Source organism: Crinia signifera, chromosome 9 (genome assembly GCF_055691185.1).
Source record: "Crinia signifera chromosome 9, ASM5569118v1, whole genome shotgun sequence".
Lineage (NCBI taxonomy): Eukaryota > Metazoa > Chordata > Amphibia > Anura > Myobatrachidae > Crinia > Crinia signifera.
Window position 1 is genome coordinate 32,388,115 of NC_139225.1, and position 19,658 is coordinate 32,407,772.

At 46.0% G+C, this 19,658-nt stretch overlaps 2 protein-coding genes across 3 annotated transcripts in view; one reads left to right on the forward strand and one right to left on the reverse strand.

The window, feature by feature from the left end:
• Positions 1-1,187: 1,187 nt before the first annotated feature.
• Positions 1,188-17,833, reverse strand: GLE1 (GLE1 RNA export mediator). The gene is made up of 16 exons (XM_083158720.1): positions 17,486-17,833; positions 16,656-16,874; positions 16,452-16,565; positions 15,005-15,153; positions 14,864-14,924; positions 11,865-12,113; positions 9,342-9,567; positions 8,924-9,030; positions 8,680-8,749; positions 8,431-8,573; positions 6,983-7,173; positions 5,640-5,769; positions 5,309-5,413; positions 2,128-2,210; positions 1,679-1,742; positions 1,188-1,388 (listed from the first exon to the last, which is right to left on the reverse strand). The coding sequence occupies exons 1-16, from the start codon at positions 17,573-17,575 to the stop codon at positions 1,320-1,322; spliced, it is 2,070 nt and encodes a 689-aa protein (XP_083014846.1). The 5' UTR covers positions 17,576-17,833; the 3' UTR covers positions 1,188-1,319.
• The window catches only part of ODF2 (outer dense fiber of sperm tails 2), a 39,316-nt gene continuing 37,439 nt past the window's right edge, over positions 17,782-19,658 (forward strand). Inside the window, exon 1 of one of the 2 annotated variants that reach the window (XM_083158717.1) lies at positions 17,782-18,080. In XM_083158717.1, the coding sequence (XP_083014843.1) occupies positions 18,066-18,080 (15 nt within the window). In that variant the 5' untranslated portion in view covers positions 17,782-18,065. The remainder of the gene's footprint in view (positions 18,081-19,658) is intronic. The other variant, XM_083158716.1, reaches the window with a different exon arrangement.

Below are 19,658 nucleotides of genomic sequence, written 5' to 3' on the forward strand. Positions count from 1 at the left end.
TGGTAATAATCAACACAATATGACATCATTATAAAAACCCATGTTACTGAACAGCACAGCTAATCAGGATGAGTATTTCCTCCCCGCAGTCAGAATTCTGGTGATGAATATACTGACGCTGAATGTCCTCAGAACACTGAATAGATCATGATGCTGACATTAGAATACAGAGCCAGCATCCCAACTGGCAAGCTAGCATGCAGCTGGGGGAAATGTGGGGGGGGGTTTGAGTAAGTTTAGACGTTGGGTGATTTAGGGTCAGGATTCGTTTTATCAGAATACTGGTGTCAATATTCTAACTTCCGGTCATATGTAAGTGATTACCTACAGTACAATGGGCATCCAATGCCACCAGCCGCTCTCTGCAATTAGAGTAGCCGATTTATGCGCCAACAGCAACAAACCCACAGCACAATTGGAGACACATTCCACTGATATGACACAAGTACTTCAGAACATCCTTTAGGGGTTAAAAAAAAAAAAAAAGTAGATTTTTTTTATAGTTATATGGTAGAGTGTTTTGGTAAATTACAACATACCCAGTTCTCTTTTTCGGTACAGCAATCCAATGGGTAACGCTGCAGTGAGTCCTGCTCTATAACAGAGTGGTCTAGTTGTCCCTTTCCTACCTCACTGGTCCACGGACTTGATAAGCTCCTCTTTTCCACTGTTGTGAGTCTTCTGCCGGAGATTTCGGTTGCACCGCGAGTTCAGGTAATGGGCACAGTTGTTCAATGTGCAGGATCCAATGCAATTTGTGCACTGGAACAAGCCAACACATCTTAGCTAATGTGTAAACTTGGGGGTTAGGTGTCTAATTTGTTTCATCATTACCCAATTGCTTCTTCAAAATAAATCCCCAAAATCTCATATCATCGAACTTGAAGAGGACATAGTTATGAAGTACATTTTCTAAAAGACACTGTAGGTAGTGGGCAGTTTCTTCCTCAAAGCAGAACCAATTATACCTGCTGTGTGCCATCATCATTTTGTACGACATGTAAAAAAAAAAAAGTTTCCATACATTGAACACATTTAACAATATCCAGTCAGATTCAGAGATTCTGGACACGTGACATCCCAATGTCATGCCACGCCCACAAAACATCTGGTTCCATTAGCAGGCAATACCCTCAAAGCCATTTAATTGTGAATTAATTACACATAAATAAGACCTACAGAATGGATATGTGGATTAGAAGAAACTTTTTTTTATTCTCCCAAAAAGGATTTTAAAATGTCAGTTTCTTAAGGAGAATTATAAAAAGTCATATTGAAATTAAAAACGTGGCTGCATTTGATTGCTTGAGACATTGCGGTCAGGATTTCCAGAAGGAAGGCTGTAGGTATCCTTTGGGAAGTGGAATATCCCCTCGTTGTAAGGTGTTCTGTGATGGAGAGAAAAATAAATAAAAATAGTATTTTGAATGTGATGAAGGAGAGATATAGGGCCAGATGTATCAAGCTTCAAAAAAAGTGATAAAATGAGAGTGATAAACAGCCAGCCAATCAGCTCCTACCTGCCATTTTTCAAACCACATCTGTGACATGGCAGGTAGGAGCTGATTGGCTGGCTGCTTATCACTCTCCATTTTATCACTTTTTGAAGCTTGATACATCTGGCCCCTAGAGATCTATCTATCTAGGCTCAGCTATTCACCTGGGATATGGTCCTTACCTCTAGGACCTGTTTCAGGCGAGAGACTGACCCCATTTCACCGGCTGTAGTAATCTCCTCGATTCTAGGAAAGAAAAACCGTGAGGTTGCGGCTGAAGTGTAACACCGAAAACTAGAAGACTGGGCTATATTCATTGCGGCTGGCGAAGGGGTTAAACGGTAGGGATTGCTGAAAACCTGCGACCCTCGCCGTTTAACCCCCGCGCCGGCCGCTCACCCGATTCAATGTTCCGGGGGATCCCTCGCTGTCAGATGAAGGAAAGGATTCCCCCAAACAGCGAGGCTTGCGGCTAATGCAGGGAGCCCACTTCACTTAGCCGCGAGTCTTGCTGTTCTGGCAGTCACCAGTATTAAAGCCACAGCTCCAACCTGCAATCCTATGGTCCAGCATCGCCCAGCCTGCTTAATAGAGAAGAAGGAAGCGGATATTGAAGCATAGATGATCATACCTTGGCAAATATTCATCATCGAGTAGTAAGAGAAGCTTCCAGAACTGGCCCTGGTACTGTTTCAGCAAAGCATTGCCACACACCTGAACATACAAAGCAGGCCAGGATTACTGATACAGCAAAGAGAAACACTCAAAAAATCTGTATACCCAAACAGATTACTACTTTGGGTACTTAGCAGGGTGCCCATTACGTAGTGGTGTATGGAGAATACCAATACACCAATATGCTGGCTACGTAAACAACGTAACTTGTTCAGGAGCTGTGCTAATACACAATGGTTCATATCCCCACTATCCACGTCATACCCACAGTGTCCACGTGGGCGTGGAGTTAATTTTATAAAGTGTGGCGTGCGCAGCGAGCCCCGCAAGGGGACGTGCGTCCGCTCACCACACTTTAAAAAATTAACTCCACGCCCACGTGGACACTGGGGGTATGACGTGGATAGTGGGGATATGATTGTGTTAGTGGGTGAAATGTGTGTGTAGTGCATTATACTTACCCCCAACGATGTCCCTGGCGCCAGCAATGTACGCAATTAGCGTAGTGCCGCTGGGGGAGCAGGGACACCACGTGATGCTCCCCCAGCGGCAGTACGCTGAATTACGTACACTGCTGCCGTCGGGGAGTGTCATGGAGGACGCGAGTGCGGGCCGGAGGAGGGGAACACTAGCGCCGGGGACAAAGTTAACTAGGAGTGACACGGAGGAGCCGAGTGCCGGGGACATCGTTGAGGGTAAGTACAATGCACTACACACATTAGCTGGTCGCCCGACTAAGGTACGTTGGTCAGTATAGCGTAGCCAGGCGCCCTGCTAATACACAAGTACCCTACTTTGATTTTTTTTTTTCGTTTAAACCTTAAAAGAAAGTTAGAATCTGGCTCACTGTGATTGGTTACAGCAGCTTTTTGCTCATTAGGGTCTTCCATTTATGCAAAAATAAATAACGCTTGAGTCCACATTCTAACGCAATCAAAATAACTGCCCTAGTGGTCGGTAGGGCATGAAATACCGCCTGTAGGCACATGTTGGCTGAAATGTAGTAAAAAAATGCATATCGACCTATTGCCGGTTGACCTTTAGACCCTGTCGACCATATGATGTCCATCATGAGTCAGTCTATGATCAGTCCAGATACCATCTGTACTGGGGGAGAATGCCTCCAACCTTAGAAAGGCAATTTTTACCTTCCATCTGGGCTGCGGCTGATTGGCTGAGAGAACTCGCAGTCAATCAGCAGCCCGCAAGTCTTTTGAAATGTATTTTTTAATTCTGCTGCCTTTTCCTGCCCCGCACCTGCTGCTCACTGCTGGCCGGCACCTGCTGCTCACTGCTGGCCAGCACCTGCTGCTGCCCGCCCCGCCTACCTGCAGGGTTCGCAAATACTCGCTATAGCGAGTATTTTACCCACTTTGGAGCACCAGGGACTCATTTTTTATGAATAGCTGGGTCCCCTGGGACACAGCCATTTCGGCATGCACGTCGTGTTAATATGTGTGACAAGGGCGGAGGGATCTGTTTCCCCCTCAGTGGTGATGCGACCGTGACACAGCGTGACTTACGGCTGCTTCACACATCTGCTGGGTCCCTATCACCGCAGGTCATAGGCATCAGTGCACGGAACCCACGTAAGCTGGCTCCTGCACTTTGCCTCAACAACAGACGGCTGGAGCCAACACCAGAAGCAGCTGCTCAGCAGGGGAACAGCACTGCGGCTGGTGTGAGGACAGAGCACGAGGAACTGAAACCAGCATTGGGGGCCAGAACCAGGGAGGATGTGACAGTGAGGACGGAGCAGACCCGGGCAGGAAGTAGAGGTAAGAGGTATGCGTGGTCCATTTAGCAGGCTGCTTGGCTGTGTCATGTAAGGGGATTTATTGCTAGCAGGACTCGGGCTGCAGACTTCCCTCCTCCTCTCCTACCTCGCGGTGCTGCTCTCGTGTGTCACTGTCACCTCCTCCAGGCTCTGAGTGGTGGCTGTTAATGGCCCACTTGTCCCCTCCTCCCCTCACTGCACAGCTGGCAGAGAGGCTGCAGCTCACCAATTAACTCTTAACAGGCAGAGCTGCCTGCAGGAGAGGAGCCTATAGACTCTGCTGGGATTTCACTAACCCTATCCCTCCTGTTCCTGCTGCCATTACTTTTACTATCGTGATTGGTGCAGCACAGGTGTCCCTATTCCTTTTTAGTATATGTGTATCTTGCTTTATGTGAGTAGGCACATTGCCAATTGATTTCCCCCCCCCCCCCCAACCCACAATAGCCACAGTTTTGGGGTGCCCAAATCTAGGTTTGCTTACAAAAAAAATAAAATAGGCTCAGGCTGGCCCTTGGCTCAGGGTATATGCCATATGGAAGAGAGGAGGAGGCTTCTGTATGTGCCATGCTCGGGAAGGGGAGAGGAGGCTTTATTCCATTGGGACCCAGAAAAGGTCAAGTAGGACCCCGATTTTTGTAAGTGAGGGGTCCCAGGGACCCATCATTTTTGGGGGTTTTCGCGATCACTGTACCTATATCACCCATTCTGCACGTCTTGGTCATTTTCTGTGCCCACATAACAGGATGCTTGTTTTATACCTTCTTGGGCAGCTTGGGTCAAGGTGCGCACACACTGGTCGATAGCATCAAAAATCAATGCACAATCGATTGATGGCCGAATTTAGTCTGCTCATGTACAAAGCAAACACACGCTAGAGTTACTTTTTGTCAGGAGCCAATTAACCTACCATTATATTTTTGGATTGCGTGGGGAAACCAGAATGCCCAGAGGAAACCCATACAAGCATGGGGAAAATATGCAAACTCCACACAGTGGTGGGAATCGAACACCTGGCCTCAGTCAGGCAGTACTGCAAACCACTACTGCTTACATTTATAATGGATTTTGGATCAACAGTTAGATTTGGGTGGGGTGTTCAAACTGAATCTAAAGTATAGTGTATGAATAAAGCAGCCAGTGTTTACTCTGCAGAGAAACATATAACTACCACAAATCTAACTCTCTGTGACCCCCCCCCCCGCAGTGCAGCATGGTTTTGCCCATTTGAGAAATAAAAAAAAAGCCCTACGATCAGGTCTGAATAACCCCAAAAGACAGTTCACATTCCCATCACCACGCAGGAAACCATTATACAATCAGACATATTAATGTTCTTTATCTGAACACTGCCACTTACTTCAAGGAAATCAAAGAGCAGAGAAGCTGTGATGCCCGACCTTGGCTTCATGTTCAGCATCTGTGCCATCCAACGCCAACCATGCTGTAGCGCATGAGGGTGAGCCTAGACGTAAACATGAGCATTAGCTGTGCGGTATACAAGCTGGTCCCCACATTGGCAGATGATGTTCAGTACTGGAACCAAGCAACAGGTACTATGGGCCTAATTCAGAACCAATGTGGTCCCCCAGCTAGGTGCTGCAAGTCTACAGAAAAGCACGTACCACTTCACCCCCCAGAAGAACGTGTTCAGCTAGACCGACACCACTAACGCATGTGCACACACGTACCTCTCGTTTCGTTCCGCAAGGCCAGCGTGACTGTATAATGGCTGCATACAGACGGATCATTCCAGACATGCGCTTCTGAAAGTTGTCTTGTGGCTCAACCTTAGAACCATCTACCTGGTATCCCATCATCCTAAGGACAAGACGCGTGCCAACAAAAATCACAAATCGGAACTTGGCCATGGCCATATAGTCAAGGCCAAGTCAAGTTTTAGACCCATTTACAGAACATGATGTTATAAAACAGGAGGTTCCCATATGTGGTTCAGGTTTTCAGTATAGCCATGCTTGGCCACAGGCAACTCATACCTCTTTCACATCGCACCCAATTACCGGGTACAAGCCGGTTTAAGCTGGTGATTAGTGCAATGTGAAAGGGGATACTGGGTCCCACAAACGGGTAGCAACACAGCAATACGAAATCGGTAAAAAAAAAGAAGGGTTCTTACCTGTTCGTTGTCGTGCAGTGTAAATGGGTCTAGCGATCAGATTCCCATTCACACTATGGAGGAGGCAGCGCTTGGAGCAGTGCCAGCTCTAAGCGCTGCCTCCTCCCCTGCCCACCCCCCCCCCAATGACGCGCCCACTCCCCGCCGCACCCCCAGATGATGTCAGCAAACTGGCATGAATGCTGGTTTGCTGAGGGGGTGTGAACATCCCAAAATGCAGAGCCACCTCAAAGTCCCAGTGCGACCTTGCATTTTGCAATGTGAAAGCAGCATCATTAAGTACCTCAATCAATTTGATTTAACCATCTGTGCTGAGCCATGAATATACTTAAAACCTGGACATGTTAAATTATTTCTGTAGTACAGAACATTGGGCCAGATGGACCAGCCTTCAAAAGGTGATAAAGAGGAGAGTGTTAAACAACCAGATCCTGTAATTTTTCAAACGCAGACTGTAGAAAGACAGTATGGAGAGTGATAAAAATCCAGCCAATCAGCTCCTAAGTGTTTGAAAAATGACAAGAGCTGATTGGTTGGTTAACACTCTCCTCTATCACTTTTAAAATCTTGGAGCCTCTTGTTTAAGGTGTTAAGGTGCCCATACACGGTGAGACAGGGCAGTGAGATGAGACGCGCGCTCCCGTGCACATCCCATCGCACAGCACATAAAGTATGTGCTGCCCATGCTTTTAGTACTAGATTGCAATGTATCTAGTACAAAAGGTACGGTGCTGTAGCACATTGCATGCTTTTTGTACTACATACACTTCAATCTAGTATTAAAAGCACAGAGTTCATCGCACCGTGTATGGGCACCTTTACTTAATTCGAGACCAGCGATAAAATAAGCTGACTGCACAGAAATGTACTCGCATTGGGACTAGAACACAAACTCACCTAGAACACTCTGCTGGGCTAGCTGCAGTAGTTCCGTCTGGGTAATAGGGCACAGCATAAGGGCACTTCTTATAAAGGTGAGCAAGGAAGAGGTCCCCAACTCGGGGGTGCAGCTCCCATATCCCAGAAACCACCATGGCAATAGGAAAGGCAGCTTCATGATGAGAGCCTACTTCCTCCTCCGCTTGTTTCTGTAGAATTAAATGGAATACGGTCACTAGGTCGACATACATTGGGTTGACCACTGAAATAGTTGGACATGGTTAAGGTCGACAGGATTGAAAGGTCGACACAAGCATTGGGTAAACAATAGGAAGACTGACAGTCAAAAGGTCAACATGAGTTCTACAGGTTAGTTTTCGAGCCGACAGGCGGCATTTCATGTCCTACCATCCACTAGGGCTCGGTGGGAGAACATAATAGTGTGCCTAGCGCAGCGCGTCACCGTGCCCAAAGCATGGCAAGCACAACGAGCCATTCCAAGAGGACAAGGTACGCTTAGATGTGTCCATGTCAACATTTGGGGCAAAAACGTGAAAAATTTATGTCGACCGAATGCCTGTGTCGACCTTAGCCATTTTGACATTACAAATGGTTCTCTTGAGCAATCATTAATAAGAACGGGCCCCCCCACCCCCACCCGATGCATCAACATGGGAAGAGGTCAGAGGATCATTCACAAAAACTACCTGCATTGGAGAACTTCCCTATTTAAAAAATGCTTTTCTACATTTCCCCCTATTTCATGACATTATTTAGGCTTATATTGTGGGCCTGATTCAGACCAGGTCTATGCTGCGCTGCCACAGTGAAATCCCATCCAGTGCGAGCCTTGCATAGTTTCTGAGGTGCGTGCACTGGGGAGGGCGTACAGGAGGGGTTTGCTTGTGAACGCCCTGCGTTTCCTGGGCATACCCACAAAACACTGGGTGCGCCCAGGAAAATGCTGGATGTCCACTTACGATTGCAGTCAGGCACCTGCCTGCCCAGTTCTCGGAACGGGGGGGCGCTAATCGGTCACCAGAGTGGATCAAATTAGTAAGCATTACAGAAATCATTTGATAGTCGAGACCATCGAATGATTTCAGGTCCGCACGAATGGATGTGAAGATATTTATGCTGCAAACTACTGCTGCTTTGCAAGCCAATCAGAACCCAGAGTGGACGTCACATGATTGCACTTCAAACACCTGTGTTTTTCCTGACACTTCCTGTCAATCAACTTTTGTACGGCCAGTAATAAAAAAAACCAAAAAAAAACAACAACACAACAGGCTTTTATCCCATGATGTCCTCGGGCACCACGCATGCACAGTCTATCGATAATCGCCTGACCTGGGAATTCACTGCAGCGCAACAACCTCTGAATCAGGCCCCGTATGCGGATCTATCCTTGATCAGTGGATTCATTTATTCCGATACTACTTCCTGGTCAGGAGAGTACTCACCACAAACCTTTCCGTCAGCTTGTAATACACAAATTCCAGCCCCTGGGGATGCGCTGATACCGCAATCGGAGTGCCGCCGTACGTGACCGTCTTTCCCAGAAGCAGGTTATTGAGTTTGTCAAATATAACTCTCAACAGAGAAGCTATTGGAAGGGACAGCAAGACAACATGTTACTGGCAGATTATCTAGAGACAATCTAAAAGTGATGGCAGAGGAAAGAAAGGGTTTAGGGACAGCCCTATACTCACCTGCATTGGAGGAAATTTGGCTGACTGGGGTAACTGTAGCTTTCTGAAGCTGAGTCTTGATATTTTTTAGCTGGAAGAGAGGAGGGCAGAGTCAGGTGGAGAGGAGGGCAGAGTCAGGCGGAGAGGAGGAGCAGAGTCAGGTGGAGAGGAGGGCAGAGTCAGGTGGAGAGGAGGGCAGAGTCAGGTGGAGAGGAGGAGCAGAGCTGCAGGTGTGTTTGTGGACACATGTGAAGACTACGGGTACCTCTTTGGATGTGTGGAGCTGACTGGCAGCATTCAGACACGTCTCACAGTCGTCCAGCGCCTTCTTGTATCTCTGCATTGTGTCTTCATCAGCTCCATCCTGCAGGCCTGAGAAAAGAAGAAGGAGCAATGTGCCAAGGCAGGGGTTCCCAATCTTTTTTGAATTACAGCACCCTAGAGTATTAGATTTTTTTCACGGCACCCCTAGGCCCCCCAAAATAAATATATATATTCATATTCAAGTAGATTATATTTATATGTGCTTCTTAGGTTCAGTTATGTGTAAAAGGGCGGGATTTGCTTCTGATTGTACACATTTTATGATTGCCAGCCACCAGCACTGGTTTTGTACATAAATAATTGATCATAAATGTAAAGAACTGGTCCTGGACCTGCAGGATGCAGATGGGGGAATTTACCTTCTTTCTGTAACTGCGTGCTGGCCTTAGCCGGGACAGAGGCCAGAGCCTTCGCTTGTTGCTGCTGCTCCTCAGCTTCTTTCTGCTTCTTGCTGGCAGCTTCTGCTTCAGCTTTCCGTCGCTCCTCAGCGGCAGCCACCTCCTTCTCCATGGTAATGACCAACTCACGTATTTCCTGAACGGAGCGCTCTCCAACGCTCACATCATCCTGAGTGGGGAAACCGCTCTGAGGGGGAACACAGAATTCAGCTCAATGCTTCTTAAAGGGCCACGTTCGGGGGAAGAGTAATCAAAGCTTTGAGGGGGAGATGTACTAAAAGCTGCTAATATCAGAACGATTTCATGCCCGAACACACCATTTCAACGGATCGTGCAATGCATGGTGTTTTTTTTTTTTTTTGCAAATTGTGAGGTGTTTCAGTATGGTCCTGCGGGTTAACCTTGTGATCTTATGTGCTGCACATACACTTGTGAGATATTGCATGCAGTCATTCAATACGACCACATCTGGCAGATAAATCGAATGATTGCATGCACAAAATGTGTACCACTTGCCGGGATGTGAGGACACGCCGGTCGAATCTCGGGTCTTAAGGCCTTATGTGCTGCACATAATAGTTATCGAATTGCAGGAGCAATCACATCTGTTTTTTAACCACTTGCAATGCTCAAATGCAATCTGCGGGTGGGAACGCTGGTGGCGTGGGAGACGACGGGCAGAGGGTGGAGTTGTAGCCCTAGCGGGTGGCAGAAGTGTTTGAAACACTGGGCATCTCTCCGATTGGCTGAGCTCTCTCAGAGCGCTGCCCAGTGTTTAAACACTTCTGCAGCCACCACTGACTGACCACCGCCCGCTAGCGCTACTTCTTGCACTACACAACTCCGCCCTCTGCCAGCACCCGATGTGCCATTTCAAGATGGCATGCGACATTGGTTGCTGTAAAGGGGGCACTTTAGTACCACAAGATGAGATCGGGTTCAATCGACATCGCACAAGTGTATTGGCAGCATAAGATTTGAAGATGCTGCCAACGATCAGTATGCTGGTAGTGGCAGATCTTACGATAGATCTTATGATAGATCTTATTTGTGTAATTTCACATAAGATCTACCGTGTGTCTGGGAAGCTGCTGGGGAAATAGTGACATGATCTGGATCGCAAACTGGTCGTTCTGATGTATGGCCAGCTGGGTACTGGCCATGCACTAGAACGACCATCTTGCTATTCTGATTGTGTCACGGTTTCCCTTGAACTCCCTGGCACCCCTGGACTCATTTTGACACCCAATGTGCTAAAGATCCATCGTGCAATCCAGCTGCCACATACAAATCGATAGTCTCACGGGGGTGGGTGTGTCCGGGAAACTGACATTCAAAAAATGAGGCCGGTCATACGAGCCATCAAATGACCAATCACATGTGCAAAAAAACATATCTCACGATCTACAACCAATCATGACTGATCAGACATGCAGCATGTATGATCTGAGGGTTGACCTCTCCACCCGCAGTACTGGGCATCAAACAGATATGCCACACGATGTGCACACAACCTGTTGAAACAGTGCTTTGGTACGCAGTATCGCTCTAGTGAAAGCAGACTATTTCAGATGGGTCATTCTGATGCCACTTATGCGGCGATGTTGGTTTTAGTATACGTAAATAGGGAAAACTGGTACTTGTGTATTATCACGGCGCCCGATTTCATCTAAATCGCATCCGATATCGCATCCAATTTATCGGCCGATTTTGCAGCCATTTCCTGCTGATTTGCATGTTATTCCATCCTTGCACACCCCCAGGTACTATGCGATGTGATTTTCGGGAAAATGCCCCTGATTGTACAATCAAATATCGCATAGCAACGCATTGCAGCAAGTGGCATGCGATACGCAATGTTAAATGCACGCCCAGTGTTAACGCCAACCCGAAGCGTGGCGAGCGCAGCGAGCCCGTGAGGGGCGGCGGTACGCGTCCTCCGACCTTTTCATACCCCACTATCCACGTCGGCGTGGAGTTGATTTTTGATTTTAGATAGTGTGGCGAGCGCAGCGTGGCGAGAGGACGCGGATTACTTTACATGTATTCCGCGTCCGCTCGCCACACTATCTAAAATCAACTCCACGCCGACCGTGGATAGTGGGGGTATGAAAAGGTCGGAGGACGCGTACCGCCGCCCCTCGCAGGCTCGCTGCGCTCGCCACGCCTTGGGTTGGCGTTGATAGTGGGGGTGGCGTTAACAATGGCGGTGCATTTAACATTGTAAGCACCCATCAGGGTGATTGTACAATTACAAATCGAATCGCTCCACATGCATCACATGCCACTATATTGCATGCGATGCACTACGATGGAAATGGGGGGTGTGCAAGGTGTGCAATGATGGAAAGCATGCAAATCGGACGGAAAAAGTGAAAAATCGGCCGGAAATTGGCCGCAAAATCGCATCCGATTTTTCCATGCGATTTGCGGCCGATTTCGTGGGCGCCGTGATAATACACAAGTACCGGAAAACTATTTTACCTCACTGCTGGAGCGAACAACGCTGGATAAAATTCCACAGATCTGGTTCCCCCGCTGACTGTAAGCGGAGAGGTCCACGCGCAGAGTCTCCTGGAGCTTGTAGTCCATCTGGATCTTCTGGATGAGCTGCAGGGCTTCTTGCTGCAGAATATTCAGCCTGCACATCCTGTCACGGCCTTCCTCTTGCCGGACACGCTCGATCTCCTGTTGGCGTTGCTGCTCGGCCTCTCGCAGCCTCAAGTTTAAAAGCTGGGACAGGGAAGAACGGTTCATACATTAGAATCAAATAAGGATATCTACCGGAACATTCTATATGGCGAGATGCTTATATTCGCTGTTCACTCGGACATCATTCTAGAATAGTGATCTAGAATAAACGCTTTATCACTCCTTTAAATCAGTGCTAACATAAGGTAACTTTGGATAACCAAATCGATATTTACTTCTTTTATTGGAATCATTCCATAGATCAGTGGGAAAAGGCTTCTAATATTGGGGCAGATGTATTAAGCCTGGTGAAGTGATGAAGTGGAAATAAATCATCAAATGAGCTCCCAACTGTAAAGTTAGTTAGGGTTTGAAAAAAATGACAGTTAGGAACTGACTGGCTGCTACATTACCCCCTTACGCTTTATCACTTTAGACTCCATACCATCTGCCCCACAGATTCTTAAGCCTGGAGAAGAGCAATAAATTGAAGGTGATAACACATCAGCAAATCAACTCACAACTGCCATTTTTCAAACCCAGTATGTAATTTGACAGCTAGGAGCTGATTGGCTGGTGCGCCATCACCTTTGAATTTCTCCTGCCCCTGTATTTTCTGCAGAAAAGAAACAGAAGCCTCTTTCAATAGGTGTAGAGGTGGCCATACACTACTGTGCTGATACCCCTTGAGCCGCCCGGCAAGCGGTCCTTTGACATGTGATGTAGTGCATGCGACCCCGATCCCCACTGCCGGGAGGAGGACAGATGTGCAGCAGGTCACACACAGGACAGCACCTTAATCTGGGTACACATCTATACAATCCCTGTTTTCTTGCGAGCGTTCGATCGACCATACACGCGACCGACCATCCACAAACACCAGCCGATATGCACGTACAACACACCTATACAATTTTACTTGTGACGTCCAATCTACTCCCGTCCAAACAATCGCAAGATAAAGATTTTACAACCGTACACTCTCTCGATTGTCATTGTATGATGGTTAACACCCCTGCTGCACAGGTGCTTGTATTGCCACGTAAAAAATTAAGTCCAGCAAACCGCTCTGAAGAACGGTGTAGCTGGCCGTCTACATGTACTCAGCCGGCAAGGTGACTAGGGACAGACGTACGGCAAATAGCTATAAAGATATGGTGCGCGTCTACATGTAGTCAGCCGGTGGGGGTTTAACGATTATTTCTTTAAATATACATGTTATGGCAGAAAAATATAATGAGGGCGAGGTGAACGCTTCTTGTTTACATGCTGTGCTGTAGGAGAGATTATGCAGCTAGTCAATGCCCACATGGGCGTTCCAGCTTTGGGAGGATAATCGCAAGAACAGCCAGCATAGCGATCGAATGTGCATACACACTGCACTTTTGTTCCAATATGGGCCCGTCCGGTCGAATGAATATTTAACAGCACTGAACCTTCGACCGTTCGAGTATGGATGGACAAGACCGTTTATCGATTGCACAGCAGGAATCGGGACAGTGTAGACACCTATACAATCGAACGTCTGTTCATCCCAGAACGGAATAACGGCCCGATGATTGTATATATGTGTACCCAGCTTAAGTATGGCCAGCTTTACTTCTCCGCAAACAGATTAGGAGGAAAGAGATGACTACTCTTTCTGCTGCCTCATGGCCTGACCATCCCGGCCATGCTCACTTCTTGCCTTCAGGTCTCCTTACCTGCACCTCATGTCACCTGTCCGTCTCCCCTCCCTCTAGACTGTAAGCTCCTCCCTCCTGTTCTCACAGCACTTTTTCTCACCTACCATCTATACCCGCATCTCTTCTTACTCGCTTCCCTACATCTCAGATGTATTGTATACTAAGAATTGGGCTTGTTATTTGTGCTTTGTTTTAGTCCTGTTGCTGTTATGTTAACTTCTGTGTACCCTGTACTGTTCTAATGTGTTCTATATGTATGGCGCTGCATACCACTTGTGGCACTTTATAAATAAAAATATAATAATAATAATAATAATAATAATAATAATCTGGGGTAGTATTAAATCTTCATTTAAAACGATTTTTAGATTTGATACTAATCAAAGTTAATAGTTTTGCCCTGGACTCATTTAAGGATATCAAAAAATGCACATTGGAGGGGTGGAAGCAATTAATGTAAGTCAATGTGAGCTATATTTATGGAACAAATTGAGCCTAAATAACTTCTACTCCTGCGGTCGCCTTAGGAAGCATTTTAGGGGAATGCCGTTTAAAAAAAAATGGAAAATAGCATCAGATCCAGAGATTGTCAGGACCCAGGGAGCTGACTGGGATCACGTGTGATACATCATATGCAAAATGACCGCATGCAATCCAGTCACCAGGGAGCTGCCGGGTCAGATATCGATGTATCACATGCAAGGCTAGCGTGCGATACTTTGGGCGTAGTGTAAAAGTTTTATAATATTAGCCAAAAAATAAAAATCTGAAAGGGTCAACCCAAAACCTGTATACAGTATGTATCATAAAACTATTTTTGATTTGGATCATACATTCGTTTTACCTCCCCTTACTAATACCGCTTGTAAAATGAAATAGATCAATAGTATTAAAATTTTTGGGAAAAAGAAGGCAAATTTGTGTGTCTCCTCTTAGCACAGAATTAGCCATGACGTGAGCTTTTCCACTATGCGGACCAACACAACCTAAGGATGCCCTATGAGCCCGTGATAGGCCACAGGCTGGAGAATACTCATTTGGCTAGTTCAAGTAGATACACCATTATTTTATAATTAAGGACACGCATGGACATTTAAGGTTTAATACCTTAGCTCTGTGACGGTGTTCCTCCTTTAATTTTTCTTGTTGCCCCAAGACCTCCTTAGACCTAAGAAAGAAAAACATGTATTACATGATATTAGGCAACAACTGTTTGATGAGAAGCAGCGATCGTCCTATTCCGCTCACCCCTCCTCCAGTTGCACTTGAAGTTGATGCTTCTGTTGTCTCTGCTCTAACTCCATCCTTTCATCAAAGCGTTTCAGTTGCTCTTGAGCCTTCTCAGCAAACGACTTGCTTAACTGATCATTCATATCAATGCGCCTATTCACTCTTTCCTAGAAAAAGAGGGAGGACAATACTATGAAGGAACAATTCATTATTTATTTACAGGTTTTATATAGCGCACACATATTCCACAGTGCTTTACAGAGCATAGTTATGAGTAAAAAACATAACAAATTACAGTACAAGACAGTTTAGGACAAGTACATGGTAAATATGGATAGTTGCATCAAGGGACAGGACACTGAAGCAATCTTTGGTACTTGTTTCCTAGCATGGCGCCCATCGCATCGCATACCATAAGCCATACAATGGTAGGCAAGGAGTGTGTGTGTGTGTGTGTGTGTGTGTGTGTGTGTGTGTGTGTGTGTGTGTGTGTGTGTGTGCAATCAACAGCAGCTGGCACGGGGTTGTCAGACCCCAAATGAAAATTTAATGAAGAGGAGAATGTGCCAGCGCTGGTTAGACCAATAATTGGATTAGACGGTTCTCAAAAAGCACCATTAAATCAAATTTGCCGACACCATCTGATGACACAGTGACCAGTCCAACTCACCCACAGACGCCCCTCAATATCAGCTGGACCAATTATTCTTGGGATAACTGCATGATCCCTAATTCTATCCAGCAAACTGAGAGGAGGACTATACAAGGTGGGAACAGTGAGCCCTTGAAAACATAGGGCACCCCAGGACCATCACGTCACCAGTCTGGACACTTACAAACATCGACCAGACCAATCAGGATGGTAATATAAAAAAACATTTTATCAGCAATCTATAAAAAAAACTTTATCAGCAATTCATGATTTATTACCAAGTTATAAGTATCTCGGTGATACACGTCAACATCTTGGACTTTTAGTCTAATGAGATACTTCTCACCTGAGATTGTATATATTGTGTTTTAATTTGTGTTTTATTAAAATGGTTATATATTTTTTGAGAACCGTCTAATCCAATTATTGGTCTAGCCAGCGCTGGCACATTCTCTTCTTCATACAATGGTATGCGATGGGCACCCGATGGTATACAATTTAAAATTGTATACCATTGTATAGGGCATACATTAGGGTGCTTATACAATTTGAAATCGTATTTGGGGGGACATTTAACATTGAATAAACCCATTAGGGGGATTATACAATATAAAATCGCATACGGGCATATGGTGCGATGAAAAAAATGCCATGCGACTGAATATTGTGGGCGCCGTGCTAGGAAACAAGTACCCAAGCTTTAAATCTTAATACAATTGCACTATTACCTATGATAATGCAAAGAACAAACAAAGAAAAATAATAAGAGGCAGAATGGAATTCACCCAGACAACTGGTCACACGCAGTCATACCTTCATTTTAGCTCTTTGCTCTTCTTCATACAACCGGATCGTGCCTTCCACTTCAATTACTCTTTCTGACTGCAACTTTGAAGACTGATTTGCTTCTTTAAGGATTTGATGAAGCTAAGGAGATAGTCCGGTGATTATAAGACCATTTCAACCAATAGAAAAAAAAAAACACCCACATTGCCAAAGCAGCAGAGAGCAGCTTACCAGTTCCTTTTTGGCCAAGCTTACTGAGGAAGCCACAAAGATGTCTGGTGTACCAGGTTTGGAAGATGAAGCAAGACTAAAAGATGGACTGCGGTCTTCCAGCGGGGAGTGGCTGACAGAGGTGTTCCCAAATTCTTTATTATTGGGAAAGACATTATCCAGGACCCAGCCACAGTACGGTGATAACATCGTTGATGACTGGGCTGCATCCAGTATACTCTGTGAAATAGGATAAGTACAAATCAGGAACGAAACAATATCCAGCACGCACTTTATATGTCACAACCTATATAAGCAGCAAAATGCATAAACACCAGCTAGCAATACCAAACCTAGCTTCCTTCATGGTCAAACTCCCATCAGCATCTGGCATGATCAGACTAAAGGTGGCCATACACACGCAGATTTATCTTCAGATCTGTCTGGTTGGAACAAAAACATGGTTATGCAAATGACAGTTGACCATTTCTTGGAAATGCTGGAAAACTGACAAACTGTCACTCATCCATAACCATGTTTTGGTTCCAACCAGCCAGATCTGAAGATAAATCTTACTAGTGTATGGGCACCTTCAGGGTTTAATTCTGACCTGGTCAAATGACAAATTTGTTCTCAAAATGGATAAAACTATGCTGCGCTGCAGGTGGGGCAGATGCAACATGCCTCAGGAATTCCCTATGGGAGGGCAAGAGTTTGTATGTCTGTATAACATACATAGATAGATAGATCAGAGTGACTAGAAGACTGAGCAGATAATATCGCCCCCCCTCCATTATAACGTTCACCAGTGACAAGGTTTAGGGCTATAAGGAAGGGTACCACCTTCTCACCTCTAAGTCCCATTCTGTGCTATAATTCAGCTTCGCCTTGGGGGAATCCCTCAGGGCAAGTAGGGTCTTCCAATCCCGCTTGGACTCCATGTTGACACCCGTAAGTCGCAGCTCTTACGCGACTTAATGACGTACGTTGGTGACGAAAGGAGAAAACTCAACTTAAAGAGAACTTCCGCCCTCAGCTGGCTGACGTCTACCTAGCAGCTGATTGGCTGCCGCCGTGGAACGCTTCATCCGGTCCCCGAATTTTTCGTTTCCGCTTCCGGGTTCACACTTCACCTCCGGGACCTGACAGGTTGAACTCGGCGAGCGATTCGCGATCCCAAGGCTCGTTGTGCGTAGCCATTGGTGGCAGTTGAAAGCGTCGCGGGGTTGTCATGACAACCGGTGTCCACCCCCTCCTCCGTTCCGCCCATTACCCTTTTGTGGACCAACCAGAGAGTGCACTGGTTGGAGGCTCTGTTTAAACTCACCAATAATACGCTTCGGAGGCGTGTCTGGGAATAGATGCCCTGAGCCTAATAATGGGCTTTACACGGCGGGGGGAGGAGGCTGATAGGTGACCGGGGAGGATAAGATGCCGCCGCCTGGGGTAAGCTGGGGGTGGGGAGTCAGTGTGATGGTCTCGGTTTTGTGCCTCTTCATGTGTTGTGCAACTACAACTCCCAGCTGGCTCAGGCAATCTATGGCTCCCAGCCATGTCAGCCTGACATGCTACAGTTGGGGTATGCTGGGACTTGTAATGTCACAGTAACTAGTAACGCTGTACAGAATGTGACAGGGCATTCTTGGGTTTGTAGTTCCACCAGTGTTAAAAAAAAAAAAAAAAGTTGCCCTATTTATCTTTCCCCTTAGTAATGGTTGTAAAGGTTCAATCCAATAGCAGGCAATGCTGGCAACAGAACTTATGGCTTTCCCAAGTATACCCTTTATTTAGTGTTCCCTAAATATAATCAGGAAGCCCTAAATGTATCTATGGGGACTGCAGCAGGTAGCCAACACCCTCCTTTTCGATCGCATTAGTGCTGCTGAAATCCCAAATTGCCCACGCCCTGCAATACGAAGCAATCTGTAGCTTGGCAATGGTAGTTATCGCCATCTTAATGTTGTTGAGCATGCCTATGAATTTCAATGGTTCCTGGAGAGGGATCTGTATGATCCCTCCTCTGCACTCTTCTCTCACAAATGCAGAGTAGCATGGCCATCTCCTGAAAGTATGCCTGGTGAAATGATGCATGATGTATGGGTATGAATATTGGTAAATGCCGGTGATCTGTAACTTCTTATTGCCTCAAAACGTGACGGTAAAATTACTGTTGATAGCGCCACACACACAAAGTAATATTTCAAATTATATCACTTAATTTGGCTCTTCTAGGCGATATTGTTTGTAAAAGCGCTTCGTGTTTGTGCTCTGTATCGCTAATAATGTGTGCTCCCACTGTCTGTACATGCAGCTCAATCTAGGGATAGCCTCAGTGCAGTCACCATCAATGGTGATTTTCTAACCAGCCATTTATAGTCACAAACTATGTGATGGATAACCATCGATAGTTTTAGTTATTGATTGTCATCCATCCCTTTTTTTTTTTTTTACTAACGGGCCCGTGGACCAATCAAAATGTGGGGGTGGGGCTTCACGGTTGTCATAGGTGGGGCTATGCTCAGTGCTGCGGCACTTTGGGTGAGAAAAAAAAAACATCAGTTCTGCTGTGCCATCAATGGAGGGAAACTATCTGGTTCCCCTCCATCGATGGTAAAAGTATTCAACATCGGCCATAAACCATTAATGATTTAGAATCATCGATGGTCAATGGCCACCCCTAGTTCAATCTTGACTATACTGTCAATGATGAATGTTAGGAGCAGAGGGCCGGGTGACATCATTCAACGATATCAATAAGTGTGCATGAACTATATCGTTCGCCTCTATGAGGCCACGTGACGGATCAAATTACTCTTTTTTGTGCTAAAAGATGTCATAACAGAAATGGAAAGCAGTTATTGCAGGGACACTGATTTGATACAAAATTTAAGGATATGGAGAGAGGACGCTGTGAAGACCGAGATTGGAGGAGAGTTTGTGGGTTAAAAACGGTCACAGCTCAAAGTGAAATGACATTGCAGCAGCTGTCATTATGACAGGCTTTTAACTAGTTTTATATAAAGT